This window comes from Podarcis pityusensis, assembly GCF_964106645.2.
Source record: "Podarcis pityusensis genome assembly, chromosome: 8".
Classification (NCBI taxonomy): domain Eukaryota; kingdom Metazoa; phylum Chordata; class Lepidosauria; order Squamata; family Lacertidae; genus Podarcis; species Podarcis pityusensis.
Window position 1 is genome coordinate 88,001,589 of NC_138033.1, and position 20,255 is coordinate 88,021,843.

Sequence of the window (20,255 nt, forward strand, 5' to 3'; positions counted from 1 at the left end):
CAAAATTCGGAGAAGGATCGCTAAGCTTCAGTTCTGTACTGTTTGGGGAAGGATGAATTACATAGGTTTGCATAAAAATGCAAATGAACTGAATTCCTGCTCCCTGCCCCTATCCCAAGCCAAGAACGAGAAGACGCCAGAGCCAGGAAGACAGCTGTCACCCAGGCAAAGGCCCAGACTGAACAGGATGCCTGTATCACCCTTTCTAGTTGTGGAGAACCAATGGGCAGCCTGGCTTCACTTCCCAAGATGATGCTCTGACCTGTAGCCACATAGGGCACCTGCGCAAAGAACCGTGAGCTCCTGGTTGTAGCCCTGGCAGCTCCTGGCAGAAGTGCTGAGGAACTGCATTGTGGGCAGAGCATTCATAAAAGTCAGGCAGCACCATCTGACTTATTTTGATGGTCTGATGCAAAGCTTTCCTAATTTTTCATGTTGATGACACAGTCTTAAGACATGCATCATTTCGCGACACAGCAAATCAGTTTTACTAGCAAACCAGAGTTTAAACTAACCCCTTTGCAACCCTGGCAGGAGCACGGGGAGCTTTTGCGCAACACACCTACACACTACAGCCAATACGTTAACATGTCACAACACACAGTTTGGAAAGCGCTGACGGTTTGGCTGGAGCCTGGCAGTGACAGACAAGCTCAGTCTCTGTCCAAGTTCTCTCAGATGCTGCTGAAGCTCCTACGTGGTAAGAGACAGATTATCACTGGAAGAAGGGAACGTGAACTGGAAATGCCACTGAGGATGGTCCAAGAAGTACAGCAATCTAGCCTACAACCTGGCAGCCACATCCACACTCAACCTAATTTTATGCTGCCCCCAAGACCTTCTGAAACTGCCTTGTTCTTGCATCCTATCACAGTTCCTTCCTTCCTGTAAATTTTCTCCTTACTCCTTGGCTTATTTTCTTTTTAAAATCTTCTTTTTTTACCTCTTCCTATGTAATTTTAGAATGATTGGCAGTGTTTTATTTGATAAAAATAAATCAGAGTGTTGCATTTTCTTTCTTTCTTTTTACCTCTTTCTGGGTTGCATGACGAGAAAAAGAAATTTCTCCCCAGCTGTCTGAGAACAAATTGGTAGGCTTCCGACATATATATGTGTGGGTGTGTACAGCTCAGTGAAGCCATAAGGGAATTACCTTCACTTGTTTTCTAGAACTGGAGCTATTTTGTTCTGTTGTATCAAAAAATACAAATATGAAAAAATCCTCTGTATACTCAAGTGTGACCCCATCAAACCCCGTGGGGTTTACTGCTGGGTAGACCTTTAATCTGAGAAAGACACAGTGAACACTGAAGCGAGACAATCTTTATTCTGGATTAGTTAATCCAGAACACCTTGGTCTGCTGCCACAGCAACTGTCCCTTGCAGAAAAACAACAGCACAGGCTTATACGAATGAGCACATGTGAAACTGACACGGATGGATCCGTCCATCCGTGTCAGTTTCACAGCTCAATCTTCATCGCATGCAGAGACAATATGCTTGTGCCTTTGATTGCACAGGAGCTTTGAGACAGGATGGCACAGGTTTTTCTGCAGTGCCCATGTGACGCCATTGGGTTCAATGTGGCAGCCCGTAGTTTCCCCCTCATATAATCCAGATTTATCCTTTCTACAGAAAATTAAGAATGCCTGCTGGCAACACTGAGCCCCACCTGGAAGCACACTATGGGCAGGCTGGACTCTACATGTGTGTTTCACGCATGTGCCTTGCCCATGTGCTCATTTGTATGGGAATATGTGCAGCACAAACTCATGAATATTCTAGCAGAGCTGCAAAAGTAGGTTACCTGAAACGCACAGCATCCCTATGATAAATGGCAATTGAGAGCCCCCCCCCCCCCCGAGCACAGTGGAGCCTGCGCCAGAATAACAATGAAGCGACTGCTTTGCTCAGCTCCAACCAAGCAGGGTGGTGGCGGGGGGGGGGGAGGGAAACCGCTGCACTGAACAAGATTCTGACAGTAATTAGCCCGCATTGGCTCTGCTAATTGGAGGAGCTGCACGGCACTGTTGGAAGCGGAATTGCAAGGATGTCAGACAAGAGGGGAGTTGTGCGGTTGACAGAGGGAGGGCAGGAGGGATGCACACCCTGAATCAGGAACATCCGCTGACAGGCACGAATGTCATTTCTACCCACCAAGACAGGCAAAGGAAATGCCAGCCACTTCCCTGGGCAAAACCCCCATGGAAGGAATCAGGTCCCAGCTGCACTACGCATTTAAAGAGGCATCCTGCCACATTCAGCAGTTGTGGGTTTCCCCAGAGACGCCTGGGAAGTGTAGTTGTTAAAGGTGCTGAGAGGTGTTGGGAGACAGCTTCTCCCTTCACAGAGCTACATTTTTCAGAGTGGTTTGTCAATCAATCCTTCTTTGCAGAGAACGTTGGGAACTGAACTGAATGATGGGAACTGTGTGCTCCAATAGTGGCTGGCCACTGTCAGAGGCAAAACACCAGGCTAGCCAGTTCTTTGATTTGAACAGTTCTTGTTGCATTAATAGACCAAGCTAAACTGACAGTACATTAATTCTGCTTCTGCCATTTTCCTGTCTCAGTTGTCTGAAAAGGCTCTTTACAACTCCAGAAACAAGACTATTTGGTATGTGAATCACCGTCACACTGTCATGGAAACCCACGGACTTGCAATTTCATATGCCCATGGCCCCTGCAGAACAGTTGCACAGCAGTGTTACTGAAGAGGCAAGGTGCTTTTTAAAAGTTGGTTGCCTCTTCTGCATATGGTGAAAACTTTAAAGAGCAAAATAAACTCTTAGCATTTTCTTCTGTTTCCACCAGGGCCTTGGGGGCTACCTAAAAGAGGACCAGGTTTTAAGGGGGGCCACACCACAGCTGGAGAGATTCAGTTCCTCCACTGAAGGAAGAAGGAAAGAAAAACTCCCCATCTTTGCAAACTGAAAGTATGAATCTGCGTTCTTGGTGGAGGCCACTCGGATTCCCACTTCTGCCCAATTCCTCACTGCTTCCAAATTTCACCAAGGCTTAATGTGTTCACCAGGATCCAGGCCTCACTGCTGCCCCAGCAAAGCAGAAGGCCATTAGTTATTCATTCTGATGGCGACACAGAGGCAAGAGAAGCAGAAGCAAACCTAAGCTGCTTTGAAGCCAATTATCACGATGGCCGCAGGCCCCCCATTTCCAGCGACAGGGAAGCAGCATTGACCTGGGAAGATCATCTGTGTCCACATCGTTCAAATCACTCACTCGAGCGAGTAAAATGCTCAGCAAGTGGCAGGCAGGCAGGCGGGGGGACAGGAGGCTTCTTCTGCAAGAGACGAGAGCAACTTCTGCCCCACGGGAGGCTGCGAAAGATGAGGGGCCAGGCCATGTGATCAGTAAGAGGCAGTGTTCCTCAGCGGAGAGATGTTTCAGTCAAGGAAGTTCCAGGCTCATGCCCCCAAGATCCACAGGTGATCTTCCTCCAGCTTCTACTTCCACAATAAGCATGTCGGGATCTGTGGGGATGCTCACTCTTGAGGAGGGGCGAAGGTCTGAGCAAAGGAAGGGTGGGCATTTCTGGTTCCCAAGGCAAGGCATCTTTGGGAGGTCATCGTGTGGATTCAGGACCATGGCTAGTGCTCCTGCAACTGAGGCCTTACCTCCACGTCTCAGCAAGGTCCTGCAGCCATAGGCTGAGCTTTATAGCAAAGCTAGGGAGTCGCTTACTGAAGGACCAGCCCTGCTGCCTCCTGATCAGCCACAGGACCAGCACTGACATCTGCAGCCATTGGCTCCTTGGGGGTAATGGGGTTCCCAGCTGCGAGGATCTTTCCAAAGGGCTCTCTTGGTCCCCCAAGGAGTCTGTGTGTCTCTTTGGGGGGTTGGGGGAACGGAGGCAGGCTCTGGTGTCCGTAGACCGACACGGGGGGAGGGCCAGGTAATGAATCCATCTCCTCTTTGGAGTGCAGTGACTAGAGGACTCTAACTCCAAGGAGTCCTGGATCAAGGCCATGGTGAAATCTCCAGTACCATACCAATGTATACTGCTCCTCAGAGGTGGATTTAGAAATAGAATCCCCTGCATTTTGCAAGAGGGGACTAAGGGACTGGCCTAGTTCTCACTGAGGTGATCAACTTGTGCCTGAGTTACACCATTTCAGACTGCAGGCAGAAGGATAATATGATGGAAGCCACATGGAGAGCCAGTGTGGTGTAGTGGTTAAGAGTGGTAGTCTTGTAATCTGGGGAACCGGGTTTGCGTCTCCGCTCTTCCACATGCAGCTGCTGGGTGACCCTGGGCTAGTCACACTTCTCTGACATCTCTCAGCCCCACTCACCCCACAGAGTGTTTGTTGTGGGGGAGAAACGGATACTCCTTCGGATAGTGATAAAGCGGCATATCAAATCCAAACTCTTCTTCTTCTTCTTCTTCTTCTTCTTCTTCTTCTTCTTCTTCTTCTTCTTCTCTATGGGGAGGGGTGGGTGGGAATCCCTGCACATAGAAAGCTAGCGTGTCAAAGAGAAGTCTAGGCAGGATCTCTTCTCCCTGGCATTCAGCTATTCACTGACCTTCAGGCTGAAATGGTACAGACCAGGGACAGGTTTGACCCTCTCAGTGAACACCAGACCTACATCAACCGGCCTCCTGCACCCTCTGGCCTGAAGCCGTGACTTCCTTGAGGCCCACAATATATTCTTTACCTTGCAGTTGAACAGAGAACTCACCCAAAGAAATATCTTTCTAGCTGATTCTGCGGTTTCAGCCGAACAGTGTCAAGGGTCAAAGCTGTCCTCAGGTAGGGAGGCAACACGAAGATGCATTCGCCGGGATGAACAGCTGGGATTGTGGCCTGGCTGACAAGGAACTGCTCCAGGAGGAACCTGGGAAGAGGAGAAAAACCAGCCTTTTAGAAACAGCTGCAAGAAGGAAATAATTACACTGGCTTTCAAATGGGAAACTGTGAGGCAGGAACATAGCAAGCTGGCTTGTACTGACTCAGATTCTGGAGGAGAGAGCTAACAGCGGCTCCCAGCCATGATGACTCGGCTCCCAAATACCACTTGCTGGAAACCATGAGAGGGGAGAGGGCTGCTCTTGGGCTCCGGTTCTGCTCCCTGGTTTCCCACAGGCACCTGGTTGGCCACTGTCAGAACAGGATGCTGGGCTAGAGGGGCCATGGGCCTGATCCTGCAGGCTCTTCTTAGCTCTTATGTCCCTTGAGCACAGCACTCTATGCTGGTAGCAGGTCTCCAGGGTTTCAGGCTTTCCCAGGGACCCCTTCCCAGCTGCGGCTGGAGATGCAGGGTTCTGGGGTGTCTGTATGCTCATCAGGTGCTCTGCCACTGAGCCCCACGGCACAGGGCACGGATACAGGATGCCTCTCCTCAGCTGCACAGAGGCATAGGAAGGGGGTGGCGGTGGGGCAGGCCGCCCCGGGTGTCAACCCTGAGGGAGATGACAAAATTATCAACAATTACCGCCCTCCCCTCCAAGAGGTGGGCAGGGTTTGCAACCTGGCGTGGGGCTTCCCAGGTCCCGGACGCCACCCTCCTTGCCTTGGGGTCTTCGCCCGGCCCCCAACCCAGCTGGCCAATTGGCTGCAGGCTGGGGGCCGGGTGAAGGAAAGGAAAGGGCCGGTGCTGCTCAGCCCAGTCTCATTTTGTTTCCCTCCAGACCGACTTCCCGGGCCTCTGCAGCGGCCTGCCGAGGCCGAGGATACTGCCTGTCCCGCGCACCCCCTTTGGGCCCCGATCCCCCTCCGAGTAGCCCCTGCTGCCTCCGAAAGTGGAGCACGCGGGACAATGGCACCAGCCCCATTTTGCCCACACGTGGCGCTGGGAGGAGCAGCGCAGCACAGCCCTGGGAGCTCGGCAGGCTGGCCTCCCCTTTGCCCCCAGTCTCCCCTCCGTGTAGGTAGCATTTATTATTCCAAAAATGAAACCTTCATCCGGTTGTAAAAATTAAGATTATACCAGCAAGAACGAGTCTTTCTGTTAAAAAAAAAAGTGATTTAAATCGAGTCTTACTGACTAGTGATTTAAATTGTGGTTTAAACTGTGATTTAAATCAAATCCACCCTGCTCACCCAGCTTTGGAAATGTAGCACAAAGGGCTGTGTTGTGCTTTGGCCTACCCTGTGATAGTCAATAAACCTGACAAAAGGGAGATTTGTTGGTGGTTTGTCTCGTCCAGCCTCCTAGTGTTCAGCCTATTCTGGAGCAAGTTACACCACCCTGGCCTAAAGGGATCAGGTTTGTAATCTGAGAGTGCTCTTGGATCTGGCATTGTCACTGGAGGACCAAGTGGCCTCCAAGATTAACAGCATTAAAAAACAAAACAAAAGAGCCCAGTTTATGCAAAGAAATCAACTGCAACTCTTATCTGAACAGAGATAGCCCCCAACCCTTGCCTCTGCCAGAAACCCCAAAAGAGTCCATTGATTTAATTTCCTCCCCCTTCAATTATGTGTTTTCAAGAGACGTGGGAATACATTTTTTATGAGTAGCAAAGATGTGCCTCTCTAATACAACAGCCTACACTTAATAAAAAGTGTTTCCCCCCCAACTTCCTTATCCCTCCTTCTTGGCTTGGGTTCTGCCGGCTTCTTAAAGAGACAGCCAATGGCAACACACAGAGTGCAGTTAGGATGAGTGAAAGTTAGGTTTCAGGGTTTTGCAAAGTGCACACTGAGAAATGTAAGGCTGGGGTGGGTTTTGGAAATGCATGTTTCAGGCAGGTGTGCTCTTCAGATAAGAGCCACAATAGGCTGCAGCATCCCTGCCCTGAGTTTTCTGCTGCACACTACATGCAAGGGGACTTGGTTCCATTTTACAGCCATTGCCAATGAGGCTTGGCTGGAGCTCACTCTAGGAGACTACGGCTAAACAAAAGTATGGTCCAGTAGTGCTTAGAGTGGAGGGCCAGGACCTGGTCGAGAGACCAGAATTCAAATCCCCATTCAGCCAAGAAATTTACTGGGTGACCTTGGGCAGGCCGCTCCCTCTCAGTCTGAGCTGCCTCACAAGGTTGATGTTGTAAGGATAAAATGCTCAGTCAAGAGTTATCTTAGGTCCAGTGTGAGCTAAGCTCGGCTTTCTGGCTTAGCCATCTTGTCAACTGAAAACCAAGTAGCGAAAGGAACTGATTTTGACAATGCAATTTCAAAATTTGCAGAGAACAAAGTTAGGGGGAAATGGTTTTAAGTGCTCATGCTCACCATGTTAAGTAAATAAACCAGAAAATAACACTTGCAACTGTAAGTTCAATGGGGGGGGGGGGACAAGAAATTTTCTGCACCGGGTACCACTTGCTACGCCACTGCATCTGCCTTGCCCCGCACATCCTTAAAAGAAGAGCAGGATGGGGATGAAACGGTGAAATCTGCTATGATTAAATGGGCACAAGATGTTGGGCATAATATCATGTTTGCCGACTGGGAACGGTTATGGACCACAGGTATGAAATTTACGGCTTGTAACGCCTTAAGAGAAATATAATGAAAATGATATATAGGTGGTACTTGACCCCAGTCAAGCTAGCAAAAATCTATCATTTGCCTGATAATAAATGTTGGAAATGTAAAGAAAATGAAGGTACGTTTTTTCACCTTTGGTGGACGTGCCCAAAGATCAAGGCCTTCTGGGAAATGATATATAATGAATTAAAAAAGGTATTGAAATACACTTTTGTGAAGAAACCAGAGGCTTTCCTCTTGGGCATGGTCGGCCAATTGGTGAGAAGGGAAGACAGGAATTTTTTTATGTATGCGACAGCAGCGGCAAGAATACTCATTGGGAAATACTGGAAGACACAAGAATTGCCTACCCGAGAAGAATGGCAGAGGAAAGTGATGGACTATATGGAACTGGCTGAGATGACCGGCAGAATTCGAGACCAGGAAGAAGGGTTGATGGAAGAAGACTGGAAAAAATTTAAAATATATCTTCAGAAACACTGCAATATAAAAGAATGTTAGAAAAAGGTTGGAGAAGAATATTAGACCGTATTGGCAGACAGGGTATAATGGAATAAGTAAATATGAAGTGTAAAATGAGGATAGAGGAGAATTAAATACTTTCGAATGTTAAAATAAGTAAAAGAAAAGAAGGTTAGAAGGATTTGCTGGAGATACAATTTAAACTAGAATACAAAGCAGGGAGGTGAGAGGAAGTCATGGAAATAAGTAAATGGGAAAATGGTTTGTAATGGTCAAATATGTTTTTTGTTATTTCCTTTTTTTTTTACTGTGATTTTCTGTTTTTCTTATTCCTTTTTATTGTCTGTTTTTTATAAGATGTATGTGGTTTGTGTTTCTCTTTTTTTATACTTTTTCTTTTTTTGTAATTGTAAAATTGGAATAAATATTCTTTTTTAAAAAAAAAGAAGAGCAGGATGGTGGCCATGAATGTTTAAGCAACTCAAAAAGACCAAAGGCTGCAAATTCTAGTTGGGGGGGGGGTCCTTTTGGGTATGGAAACATCAGAAGAGGCTTAGTGCAGTCAGGCCATTGGTCCATCAAGCGCAGCTTTTCAACACTGACTGGCAGCAGCTCTCCTGGGTTTCAGACAGGAAACCATTCCCAGCCTTATCTGGAGATGCCAGGAATTCAACCGGCAACCTTCTGCATGTCAGGCAGATGCTCTGCTGCTGAGGAGCTATCATCTGTTTATCTGCCTGCCTGCCTGCCTGCAAGCCACTCTGGGAGTATAAATGCTTTCAACAAATCGCTCGGGTGTCCCTTGCCCTCGTCTAGATTCTAAGCCAGCAGGCAGAGTTTGTTGGCATGTAGTAACAATGATCCATACGAAAACTGTGACCAGAATGCCCTCCCTGATTGGCTTTTGGCAAGCCTCAGGGCTCCATCGGTAAAAGCATTGAACTGAGCGTATTTTCCTGCAAGTAAATCCCAAGGAAACAACAGATTTTTTTCCAAGCAAGTGTAGCAAGGCTTAAAAGCACTAGGCAAAGGAATTATATGATACAGCTAAAAAGACCAACCAATTTTGCTCGGGTTCGCTTTCCCGTTAGCCTAAAGTGCTGACCAGCATTTCTCTGGCTGGAATTCTGGAGAAAGTGAGGAAGATTAACAGCAAACCACTGGATTGATTTCTCCTTTAATCTCTGGTCCCAGCAGGGCTCCTGAACTGAAGAGTTTTGAAGCAACACTCACAAGAGAAGTAGGACAATGACTGCATGCAGAAAACAACTCCACTGACAGGTTCCGCTTGCGGATCTGTGCCGGTGCAATATACTACCAGATACAGGGGGCCTCGCCTGGAAGGAGAACTGTGGCTCTAAGCAAGGGACCCTGCTGCCTTCCCTCTCCAATCCTGTGCAGAGCCAAAACAGAGGAGGCGGTGAAGAAGGTTTGGTGGAGGGGAGAGCATGGGGCCAGCCCCACCATTAAGCACCATTAAATCTCTCTCCCAGGACTCTTCCATTCCCATGGGGAGGTCCAGTCGCAGATCTTCCACGTCATGTCAAGTCTGGCTCTTGGGCACCAAAATAAAGTCTTGGGTGTCCAAGCAAATGGTCAGAGGAATGGATGGAGCAGGTGTTAAAACTGGGAAGACCCAGCTTGACACGAGTGGAGCTCATATGTTTCCTGTTCAGCAACCTGGCAGTTCAACAGACTTCAAGGAGCCCTCAAAAACAGTTTCAGAACACATTGCGGTGGTCTAACATGGATAAGTATGGACAATTGTGCTCAGTTATCCTTGTCTATCCTGGCCCAGATGAGGGATAAAGGAAGAAGGCTCCTGATTTCATCTCTGTCTTGGGGCACGAGACACAAATGGGCCTGTCCGTCTCATGTTCAGCGCTGTCCCCTGTTCCCATGACACGACTCCAGGGATGGGGGGGGGAAGGAAGGGAACACCCCACTTTCAAAGTGGTGAAGCAGCTGCCTCTGAACTTTCCACAGTCACGCTTTGTGGGTGGAAATTTGGGTGCAACTCAGCTTGCAGAAACGGGGTTGCATGAGGTTAAAACCAGATAGAGCAAGAGGCCTCCAGATTCCCAGGCTACTCCTATACCTTCTGCCTCTGTGCTGACCTCCCTATCTTTTAAAATTTAGATGGATATGTCTTAGGAGGCATCCTGTTTGCAACTTCCACCTCCTGACACCTCTCTCGGACCTCAAGATGAGAGGCCATCCTGGATCTATCCTCTGAGATCAGAAGCAGCAAAGCCACTTCCGGCCTGCCCAGGAGGTGGGGTTGCGGGCTTCACGCCCACCCCCCACGTGAGCGGGGGCTGGTTTCAGCCCCTGCGAGAGCAGGGGGTCTGCCCTATTTAGGGCCAGCACGGAGGGGGCTCGCCCTCTTTTCGCCGGCTAGCCCCCACGTTTTCCCACCCTCCCTCCCTTTAGGTGGGCTTTAGGTAGGTCTCTGACTTTGCTATGGACTTCGGTCTGTCGCCACATGGGGCATGGTAGGAATTTTTCCCAATTGGCAATTTACAGCCATTTGGTTTTTCGCCTACCTCGTAGCAACTCGTCACAACTCTTCGGCATTGGCGGTAGGCATTGGTAAGAAGGGGTTAAGAGGATGTGGGGGGGGAGGAACGCCATCACCTCCCCCCAGTGAGCAAAGGGTGGTCCGTTAAAGGACTCCGGGGGGCGTGGCCCTGTCCGAAGCCTATGGAGGTGTGGGCCAAAGGCACGCCCCTGAGCGGTGACCCGGGGGAGCTCCTAGTCGACGTGCCTTGGCAGGAGACTCCCCCGATATAGTGTTAACCCTTCCCCGTGTCTCCAGCAAATGGGCTGGAGCCGGATAGTCGATAGGACCAATGCCTAAGCCAATGCCTCTCATTCCTGAATTCAATAAAGTTGTGGCCTAATTCGCCCATTTAACCTTAAGCTATGGTGTCTCGTGTCTTTATTTATCCTGGTGGGGGGCGGGAACTCGCCACGCAAAGCATGGCTGACTTTCACTTCTCTAGATCAGTTAGCTTGGTTACAACTGGAAACTTTTCTATGCAGGTCTTTTACTTTCTACGATAAACAACTATTGTTTCCCTATGATTGCAACAGGTAAAGTCACCTTCCTAGCAAAATTCACAAAGCACAGTCTGTGTGCCCAAGTTCCGTAGCACCCCCATTCATCCCCCCTGGAAAGTCCTCTGCAGTGGGAAACACTAAACCCGCTCAGTGCTGGCAGCCTCTACCCTTGCCCCCCCCCCCCCTTCATGGAGAAAAACTCTGGAGCTCAACTCTGCAGGCCCTTTGCGGGGCCTAAACCCCAGCAAGCGCCCCTGATGCACTGACCCCTAGCAGCAAGCCACCCCCACATTGTTGCTTAGTCATCTTAGTCGTGTTCGACTCTCCGTGACCCCATGAACCAGAGCATGCCTTGGAAACTCTCGTTTTCTTCTCAAAGCTTCTCCTTTTTTTATGTCCATGGAGTTTTCTTGGCAAAATCCTGGAGTGGTTTGCCAGTTCCTTCTCCAGGTGGATCACATTTAGTCTAAACTCTCTACTATGACCTGTCCGTCTTTTGTGGCCCTGCACGGCATGGCGCACAGCTTCTCAGAGTTATTCAAGCCCCTTCGCCACGACAAGGCAAGGATCCATGAAGGGGCATCCCCACCTATCCACCCACAAAAAGACAGGGAGGGGCCACAGCTCTGTGACAGAGACCATGCGCTGCAGGCAGAAGGTCCCAGGTTGAAATCCGGGTGCCTCCGGAGAAGGCTGGGGGAGACGGACGCCCCAGAGAGCCACGACCCGTCCGTGTGGGGCCAGCACAGAGCCAGGTGAACCAAGGGTGCTTGCAGATTGGGAGTCTATGATCAAAGCCCTCCAAAACCCCAGAGGCTTCACCACCAAGGAATCCCCCAGAAAAGCACCACTAGCTGCCACAGGAATTAACACGCAAAAGCCTGGGAGAGGAGAAATGTCCTCAGCTAGTGCCGCAAATACAAGCAAACCTCCCTGAGGAGAACTCTTCCAGAAGAGGGGGTTCTGAAAAGAAGAAGGGGTTCTTGTCTTGCTCCCCCAGCCAAAAGGAAAAATCCTGGGAACTGCAGTTTATCCCCTACAGAGATACAATTCCCAGCACTCTTAACAAACCACAGTTCCCAGAATTATTTGAGGGAAGCCATGTGTTTTAAGTGTGCTTTAAACATTTGGCATCTTCCTGTCTTGCTAGCAGCAGGCAACAGCAAAGATTTCTCATTGCCTGAGGCACGGAAGCGCCTCTGCCAGTCAGAGTAGACAGCACTGGGTTAGGCGGAGAAATAGCCAGGCCTGGTAGAGAGTTCCTAAGACCTTCCACTCCTCACAGGTCCCTCCTTTGTCATCCGTCTCTTTTTAAATTATTGTTTTGAGGAAACGGCCACTGCATTCAGCATTCTGCATCTTACTGCATTCTGTGGGAACGGCAGCCATTCTCATCCCACAAGGGGTTAATTGCTTTTGATCTCAGGAACTGCGAATTCCTGCCTTCCCCCCACTTTTTCTTTGACTGCAGCCTGACAGACTAATAACTCTTCTGCCAGGTCTCCGGATAATTGCCCACCTCCCTTGCTGGGATAATGAGCGACAACCACCCATGCAGAGCCATTTGTTCCCCCAAAAGAGACGGCGAGATTGGACTCCTGCTGCAGTGCCAAGAGCTGGGTGGGGAGCTGGCACACCCGCCTTGCTGCCATGGCTCCTAGGGGCTCCATCACTCCCCAGGCTCAATCAAGCAGCCTGCCTGGCAAAGGGCAACTGTAAAGCAGCTGCCCTCCAACCCTGGCTTTAGGATGGCACCCAATGGCTCCTGAAGGAGGGTACAGAGGGGCCCATAAACCTGGTTCCCCGCATTCCCCCCCCCAGTTCAGCTCCTACCATCAAGCGGTGGGGTTGTGCGCCTGCATTCTTTGCAACTGTTGTCTAAACTTGATTTGCAGCAATACAACATGAAAGGAACTGAAGCCTTCAGCTCAGTGGCAGAGAGTGTGTTTTGTTTTAATTAAAAAAGATCTAGAAATATGGTCAAATTTGAAATTGTCAATGTTAGGCCGAATTGCAGTTATTAAGATGAATGTATTGCCTAGAATGTTATTTTTGTTTCAAACTTTGCAGATTCTTGACAAGATGGACTGTTTCAAGAGGTGGCAGAAAGATATTTCGAAATTTGTCTGGCAGGGCAAAAAGCCCAGAATAAAATTTAAAGTACTTACAGATGCAAAAGAAAGAGGGGGATTTGCCCTGCCGGACTTAAAATTGTACTATGAAGCAGCAGCATTTTGCTGGCTGAAAGAGTGGATGCTCCTCGAGAACACAGATATCTTGGACTTAGAAGGTTTCAATAATACATTTGGTTGGCATGCATATCTATGGTATGATAAAATCAAAGTGCATAGGGCCTTTAAAAATCACATTGTCAGAAAAGCGTTATTTAATGTTTGGATAAGATATAAAGACTTGTTGGAAAACAAAACCCCTAGATGGTTGTCACCCTTGGAGGCTAAGGCATTGAAGAAACTCAATATGGAGGCCGAATGGCCAAAGTATTGGGAAATCTTGGAACAAGATGGAGATAAATTGAAATTGCAGAGTCATGAGAAATTGAAACCTAAAGTAAGAGATTGGCTCCATTATTATCAAATAATGGAGGTCTACAAACAAGATAGGAAAATTGGCTTCCAGGTGGAGAAATCAAAATTAGAAACTGAATTGTTAGAACCCAATACCAAGAATTTGTCAAGAATGTATAACTTGCTGCTGAAATGGAATACACAAGATGAAACAGTTAAATCGGCTATGATTAAGTGGGCACAGGACATTGGTCACAATATTATGTTTGCTGACTGGGAATGGTTGTGGAACACCGGTATAAAATTTACGGCATGTAATGCCTTAAAGGAAAATGTTATGAAAATGATCTACAGGTGGTACATGACCCCAGTCAAGCTAGCAAAAATTTATCATTTGCCTGATAATAAGTGTTGGAAGTGTAAAGAAACTGAAGGTACTTTCTATCACCTTTGGTGGACGTGCCCGAAGATTAAGGCTTTCTGGGAAATGATATATAATGAAATGAAAAAGGTACTTAAATGTACTTTCCCTAAGAAACCAGAGGCCTTTCTCTTGGGCATTGTCGGCCAATTGGTGTCAAAGAAAGATAGAATTTTCTTTATGTATGCTACGACAGCAGCAAGAATACTCATCGCAAAGTATTGGAAGACACAAGACCTACCCACCGTGGAAGAATGGCAGATGAAAGTGATGGACTATATGACACTGGCTGAGATGACTGGCAGAATCCGTGATCAGAGGAAAGAGACGGCGGAAGAGGACTGGAAGAAATTTAAAATTTATCTTAAGAGCTATTATAAAATTGATGAATGCTAAAATGCCGAGGTGCTGAGAGAAAAGGAGAAACAGTGACATAAGATTAAGTTAGAGAAAGGACTAAGAGGACATATATTTGATAAAATTGCTCAAAAGCTGCTGAAATAATTTTGCAAACAGGGATGCAGAAAGGGGAGGTATGGGGGAGTCCAGGAAACGAAGGTTATGGAAAAAAGGTTGTGAAATTATACATGTTTGTTTGTCTCTTTATTTGTTTGTAGTATTTAAAAAATGCTGTAAAACAATAAAAATCTATATTAAAAAAAAAAAGAGAGTGTGTTTTGTTTTGCATACAGAAGGCAAAACCCTCAGCATCCACCCAGAAAAGACTTCTGCCTGAGGTCAACAGTCCAAGCAGAGGGTGTTTCATGTGGGTCAACGGCAGAAAGGCCTGGTCTCAATTATCCCGTGGCAGGTGAAGCTATGAGGGCCAGCAGTTAGCAGCAGGGCTGGGAAAGAAAGGCCTCTGTCTGGGACATAATGGGGCCGGCCAAGGTCTGAAAAAGAATCGGGCCCATTTCAGTGGCCATCTTGAATATCAAAGCCAAAGATGGAGGACAGAGGTTGAATCCGCCACTCAGCACACAAAATGCTCAAGTGGGATCTGAAAGCCCCTTCCCACCAGAATGCCCTGCAAGGGAAGAGGGGGGCCTTCAGCCACTGCCCTCTGATTTTGCGCCCCCCCCCCCCGTCAGAACTTATGGAGCCAATCATTCCTATGGGGGCAAGAAAACAACTTCATAGGAGGAGAAATGGAGGGTATGGACAGAAAGCCTTTCTCTGCAAATGTGGCCCCCAAAGCTTCTTTGGGCTCCTCCGGGTGACCCATTTAATCAGCACTCATCCTGACTTGCTCACACAAAGCTTACATGGAAGTTAGACAACAGGTCCCTCCAGACACCTTTTTCATTTTGAACTTAGTAGGATTTGGGGCAGCTGTGCACATTCCCCTTTCAAAGCTGTTTGCCCCTGCAAAAATTTTGGGGCGGACATACTGCTTTGCTTCCAGCTGTGTCTCACAGTTTCCTGCTGATTTCCTGTTAACTTTTTATATGTCAATTTTTTGTCCTGCTTCTGCTGTGCTGTAGTGCAAGAGTGACCCCTCCAGACATCCACAATGCAGCAACACTGGGGAAACATCACAGGGCAACTAATGAAGCCTAGGGTTTGCCACTGATTCTTTCCCTTTTTTCAAACAGGAGTTTGACCTTTGGGCGAGCATTCAGCCCCTGGCCCAAGATATACAGGCCCACTGGTGCAAACCCCTGGGGACCCCGGCAGCCACAAAAATTTTGCTGTGGGTGCCCAGCTTCCTTTTGAGCTCTGGCTGTGTTCACATGAGCCCCTTACAGCACAGTGAAGTTGCTGCCCCCCTGCTGCCCCCCAATGATGGGCCAAGGATGTCTCTACCATATGAGGAGGTAAACACGTCTTGGCTAGAAACAAATAAAGATCAGCTTAAGGACTCCAGTTGCTGCAAAGCTGGTTTGAGAAATAATGTCAAACAGCAGTATTTTGTAAGAAAGTACAGTATACATATGCATTCAGGATAATGTGCTTGTGTGAACACGGATTAAAAACCCAGAACAGTCCATGGAGTGCACAGTAAAACGGGAATGTGAAGACAGCCAGAGCCTCTGAGTTCTGTACGTTCTGTTACAGAACGTTCTGGTACATTCCTTCTCATGTTATACTTAGTCAGACCATGGGGCCCATTGAGCTCTGCACTGCCTACACTGACTGCCAGCAGCTCTCCAGCGTTTCAGGCAGGGGATCTCTCCCAGTCCTATCTGGAGATGCCAGGGATTGAACTGGCAACCTTCGGTCTGCAAGCCAGATGCTCTGTGGGCCCCCTCCAGCAGCATCTGCTCTCACTATCGGCTTTCAAGAGTCTGATCGTCTTGTGTTATCTTTCCGCAGTCATCCAGCTAGTCCTCGGAAGATGCTGCCTAACACCTGAAGTGCTCAAGGCGCCAAAACCAGGGCCACCCTTCTCTAAGCGCTGAGCCCTTCCCACGCCCTGCTGCCCAGCTGCAGAAGGGGGGCTCATTACCTGCGGGCCTCAGGAGACAAGGCTGCATTCTCTTCCGTTGCCTCCACCAAACTGAACGAGTTGGAGAGCAGCAGCTTCTCCCCCAGGCTTCTTTCCAGCTCCTCATCCGCACGGGATTGTTCCCTAGAAAGCCACAGCAGCAGCATGAGAATAGGGGCAGAGGATTGAGTGGGATATGTGGGCTTCATAAGGATCAGTGGAGCAGCTTTGCCCCGGCTTCCAACCTCCAGTCCTGATGGCCTGCTTATTTATTATTACATTTATATCACACCTTTTCTCCAAAGAGCTCAAGGTGGCACACATTGTTCTCCTCCCAACAACCCTGTGAGATGGCTAAGCTAAGAGACGGTGGCTGGCCCAAGGTCACCCAGGGAGCTTCATGACCAAGTAGGGATCTGAACTCTGGTCCCCCAGGCCACAGTCCAACACTCTAACCGTTACACCACTGGCTCTCAACTACAGCTCCCATCAGCCCCAGGCTAGCATGGCAATAGCATGCTGATGGGAGTTGTGGTCCAAAACATCCAGACTGGCGGGCCCCAGCTTAGGGAAGGCTGAAGCTGGAGAGACTGGGTGGTGCCATGGAGAGAGTGCTGGAGTGGGAGCATGGCCAAAGGCCCTGGCGAATGGGGAGGGAGCGCCTTTTAAATCTACCTCAGCACAGATGATGGAGAACTTGTTCATAGCTGATATAGGCACCCACTTCCTTTAAGCAAAATAAGTAAAAAGCCTCAACACTCTGTTGGATAAACTGCTATGTAACTGATTCATTTAGTCATATGTGGTGGTGGTGATGCTGTGCTTCTTCTTTTTGGATAAAGGTGTTTCATGAGGCAAGCCTCACTGGAGAACAGACTATCTTCCTTGATCCCAAATTGCACTTTTATCCTGCTCTATGGCCACCCAAGATCACATAAGACCCCATCACCCACCCAATGACTGCAGCAAAACTAACCATTGTCAAGTAGAGGAAAACATTGAACACAAACTTGTTTGGGTCTCAACTTTGGGATTTAATTCTGATGGACAAATTAGTAACCCATGTTTCTAGAAAAATGGATGGGCAAGAAATTTGACACTTTTTATTAAAATTGGTATAAATTTATTAACTGGTATAAAATTGGTGTGTATGTGTGTGTGTCTATATATATATATATATATATATGTAGAGGGAATTACTTGAGGGGGGTGTTTCTGCTGTGATTCTAGATTCTCAGTTCTCTTTGCTGTATTAACGTCTGGATGTTTTTAAAAAGAAGTGGGAGAATTCAACTTCAAAATCCCTCTAGCCAAACTGGCTAGCAGCTCTGGGCTCCACAGTGCAAGATGTGGTTCGGCTCACTATCATGAGCCAGCCAGAGCTATTTTCTTAACAGGTGCCACCTTCCGGCTGCGCACATCTTTGACTGTGACACAACGAGCAGACAGTACAGATTACCAACGACAGGATGTGTGGAAAGCAATGCTGCCAAGCTGCAACCCAGAAATACACTCTGCAGCTGCTAACTCCCCAGTGAAGCAAGAAGAGGCTGCAGTTCTGCCCCCACCCCCTTTCTTCACCTAGTCCTGCTCCATCAGCTCTCTTCTGCCACCTGCTGCAAGGAGCAGGGCTCCAGGTGCACTGCAAAGCAGACCAGGGGGGTTGAAGCATGGCAGAAATCATGGGGGAGAAAGCTATCAGTGGCTACTAGCCGTGGAGGCTGCTAAGCTCTGCCTTCACAATCAGGAGTAATGCTTCAGAATACAAGTTGCTGGAAACCAGAGGAGGGAGAGGCATCTGGCTGGCCACAGGGAGGACAGGAACTTGCAGATGCAATCTCAGAGCCTCTGAATATAATATATGAGAATTCTTGGAGAACATGTGAGGTCCCTGTGGACTTGAGATGAGCAAATGTTGTCCCCATCTTCAAAGTAGGGGGAGAGGGCCCAGGCAACTACCGGTCAGTCTGGTTGACGTCCATACCAGGAAAAGGCCTAGAACAGATAATTAAACAGTCGGTCTGTGAGCAATTAGAAAAAGATGCTGTGAATAGTAAGAGCCAGCATGGGTTTCTTAAAAGCAAGGCATGCAAGACTAATTTAATACTTTTTTTTTGATAAGAGTTACAAGCTTGATGGACTAGAGGAATGCTGTGGATGTAATGTATCTTGGTTTCAATAAGGCTTTCAACCAAGTCTCCCATGATTGTCTTTCAGAGAAGCTGGTAAAATGTGGACTGGATGAGGTTACTCTTAAGTGGATTTGTAGCTTGAGGACTGACCAAACCCAAAGAGTGCTCATTAATGGTTCATTGTCATCCTGGGAAAAAGTGACAAGTGGGGGCCACAGGGAGCCACCCCGCCGTTCAACATCTTTATAAACAACTTGGATGAAGGTGCTGAGGGGTGCTCATCAAATTTGCAGATAACACCAAACTGGGAGATGTAGCCAATGCCACTGAAGACAGAACTGAGATTCAAGAGGACCTCAACAGATTGGAGAACTTGGCCCAAACTAACAAAATGAATTTCAATAGGGGCAAATGTGAGGTTCTGCACTTAGGCAGGAAGAACCAGATGCCCAAATATAGGATGGGAGACACTAGCAGTACCTGTGAAAAGGATCTAGGGGTCTTAGTGGACCACAAGCTTAACATGAGAACAGTGTGGTGCAGGAGCAAAAAATAAAAAATAAAAATGCCCATGCTATTCTAGGCTGCATCAACAGAAGTCTAGTGTCCAGATCAAGGGAAGTAACAGCACCGCTCTATTCTGCCTTGGTTGGACCACACCTGGAATACTACTGTGTCCAGTTCTGGGCACCACAGTTTGAGATGGATGTTGACAAACATGTGCAGAGGAAGGTCTGGAAACCAAGCCTTATGAGGAACGGTTAAAGGAGCTTGGTATGTTGAGCTCAAAAAAGAGGAGACTGAGAGGAGATATGAGAGCCATCTTCAAATATCTCAAGGGCTGTCACATGGAGGAGGGAGCAAGCTTGTTTTCTCCTGCTCTGGAGGGTAGGACTCAAACCAAGAAAGAAGATTCCGCAACTAAACATCAGGAAGAACTTTCTGACAGTAGGAGTTGTTCAACAGTGGGACAGTCTCAAGAGGTTGGAGGTTCTTAAGCCGAGGTTAGGCGGCCACCAGTCAGGGATTCTCTGGCTGTGATTCCCACATTGCAAGGGGTGGGCTAGATGATCCTTGGTGTCCCTTCCAACTCTACAATTCTAGGATTTTAGGATGCTGGACTAGATGGGACAGTGCCCTGATCCAACAGGCTCTTCTTATGTTCTTGACTAAGCTGAGTCTTGAGACACCAAGACCGTAGGGGAGCCTGTGGCCCTACGGATGTTGTTGGACTCCCATCATCCTCTGCCACCAAGCCCAGCAGACAGGGATGGTGGGAGATGTAGTCCAGCAACACCTGAAAGGCCACACGTTCCCCATTCTGACTTAGAGGAATATAGATGTTATCTAGGCTGCAACAACCAGTGGAAGGTTTGGCCAGTGCATGGAGAAGGGTGTGCATATAGAACAAGAGTGGGAAAAGGCAGGCTGGGATCTGCTTTTGTAGAGCTGAGTGACTGGCAAGGATTTCTCCCTCCCAATTGTTTAACAGTGGCAGCAACTGGAGGAGGGAAACCTCCTTCACTCCCTGAGGTTGCTAAGAAAGAATGCTTGGGTGAAAAAAATGAGTGGCTTTTTTCATGAAAGAAATTGTGAGTTTGATCCTGGTACTGAATAAAAATTCCTGAGCTGAACACGTGTTCAGAGGAACCCAGTTCCTTTACTGTTATTTCAATTTCTTACCCATCCTTCACCACAAGGCCACAGAGCAGGTTATAACAATACAAAAATGTAGTAAGCCAATTTAAACCATTTGAAATTAGAAGAGCCGGGC

At 48.0% G+C, this 20,255-nt stretch overlaps 1 protein-coding gene across 5 annotated transcripts in view; it reads right to left on the bottom strand.

The window, feature by feature from the left end:
• The window catches only part of FAM178B (family with sequence similarity 178 member B), a 177,356-nt gene that overhangs the window by 145,236 nt on the left and 11,865 nt on the right, over positions 1-20,255 (bottom strand). For 4 of the 5 annotated variants that reach the window (XR_013989823.1, XM_081018152.1, XM_081018153.1 and 1 more), the window contains 2 exons: positions 16,371-16,493; positions 4,701-4,856 (listed from right to left, as the gene is read on the bottom strand). Coding sequence is in view for 4 of the 5 variants with exons in the window: in XM_081018152.1 (XP_080874278.1) it covers positions 4,701-4,856; positions 16,371-16,493 (279 nt within the window). In the remaining variant the exon portion in view is untranslated. The remainder of the gene's footprint in view (positions 1-4,700; positions 4,857-16,370; positions 16,494-20,255) is intronic. The other variant, XM_081018155.1, reaches the window with a different exon arrangement.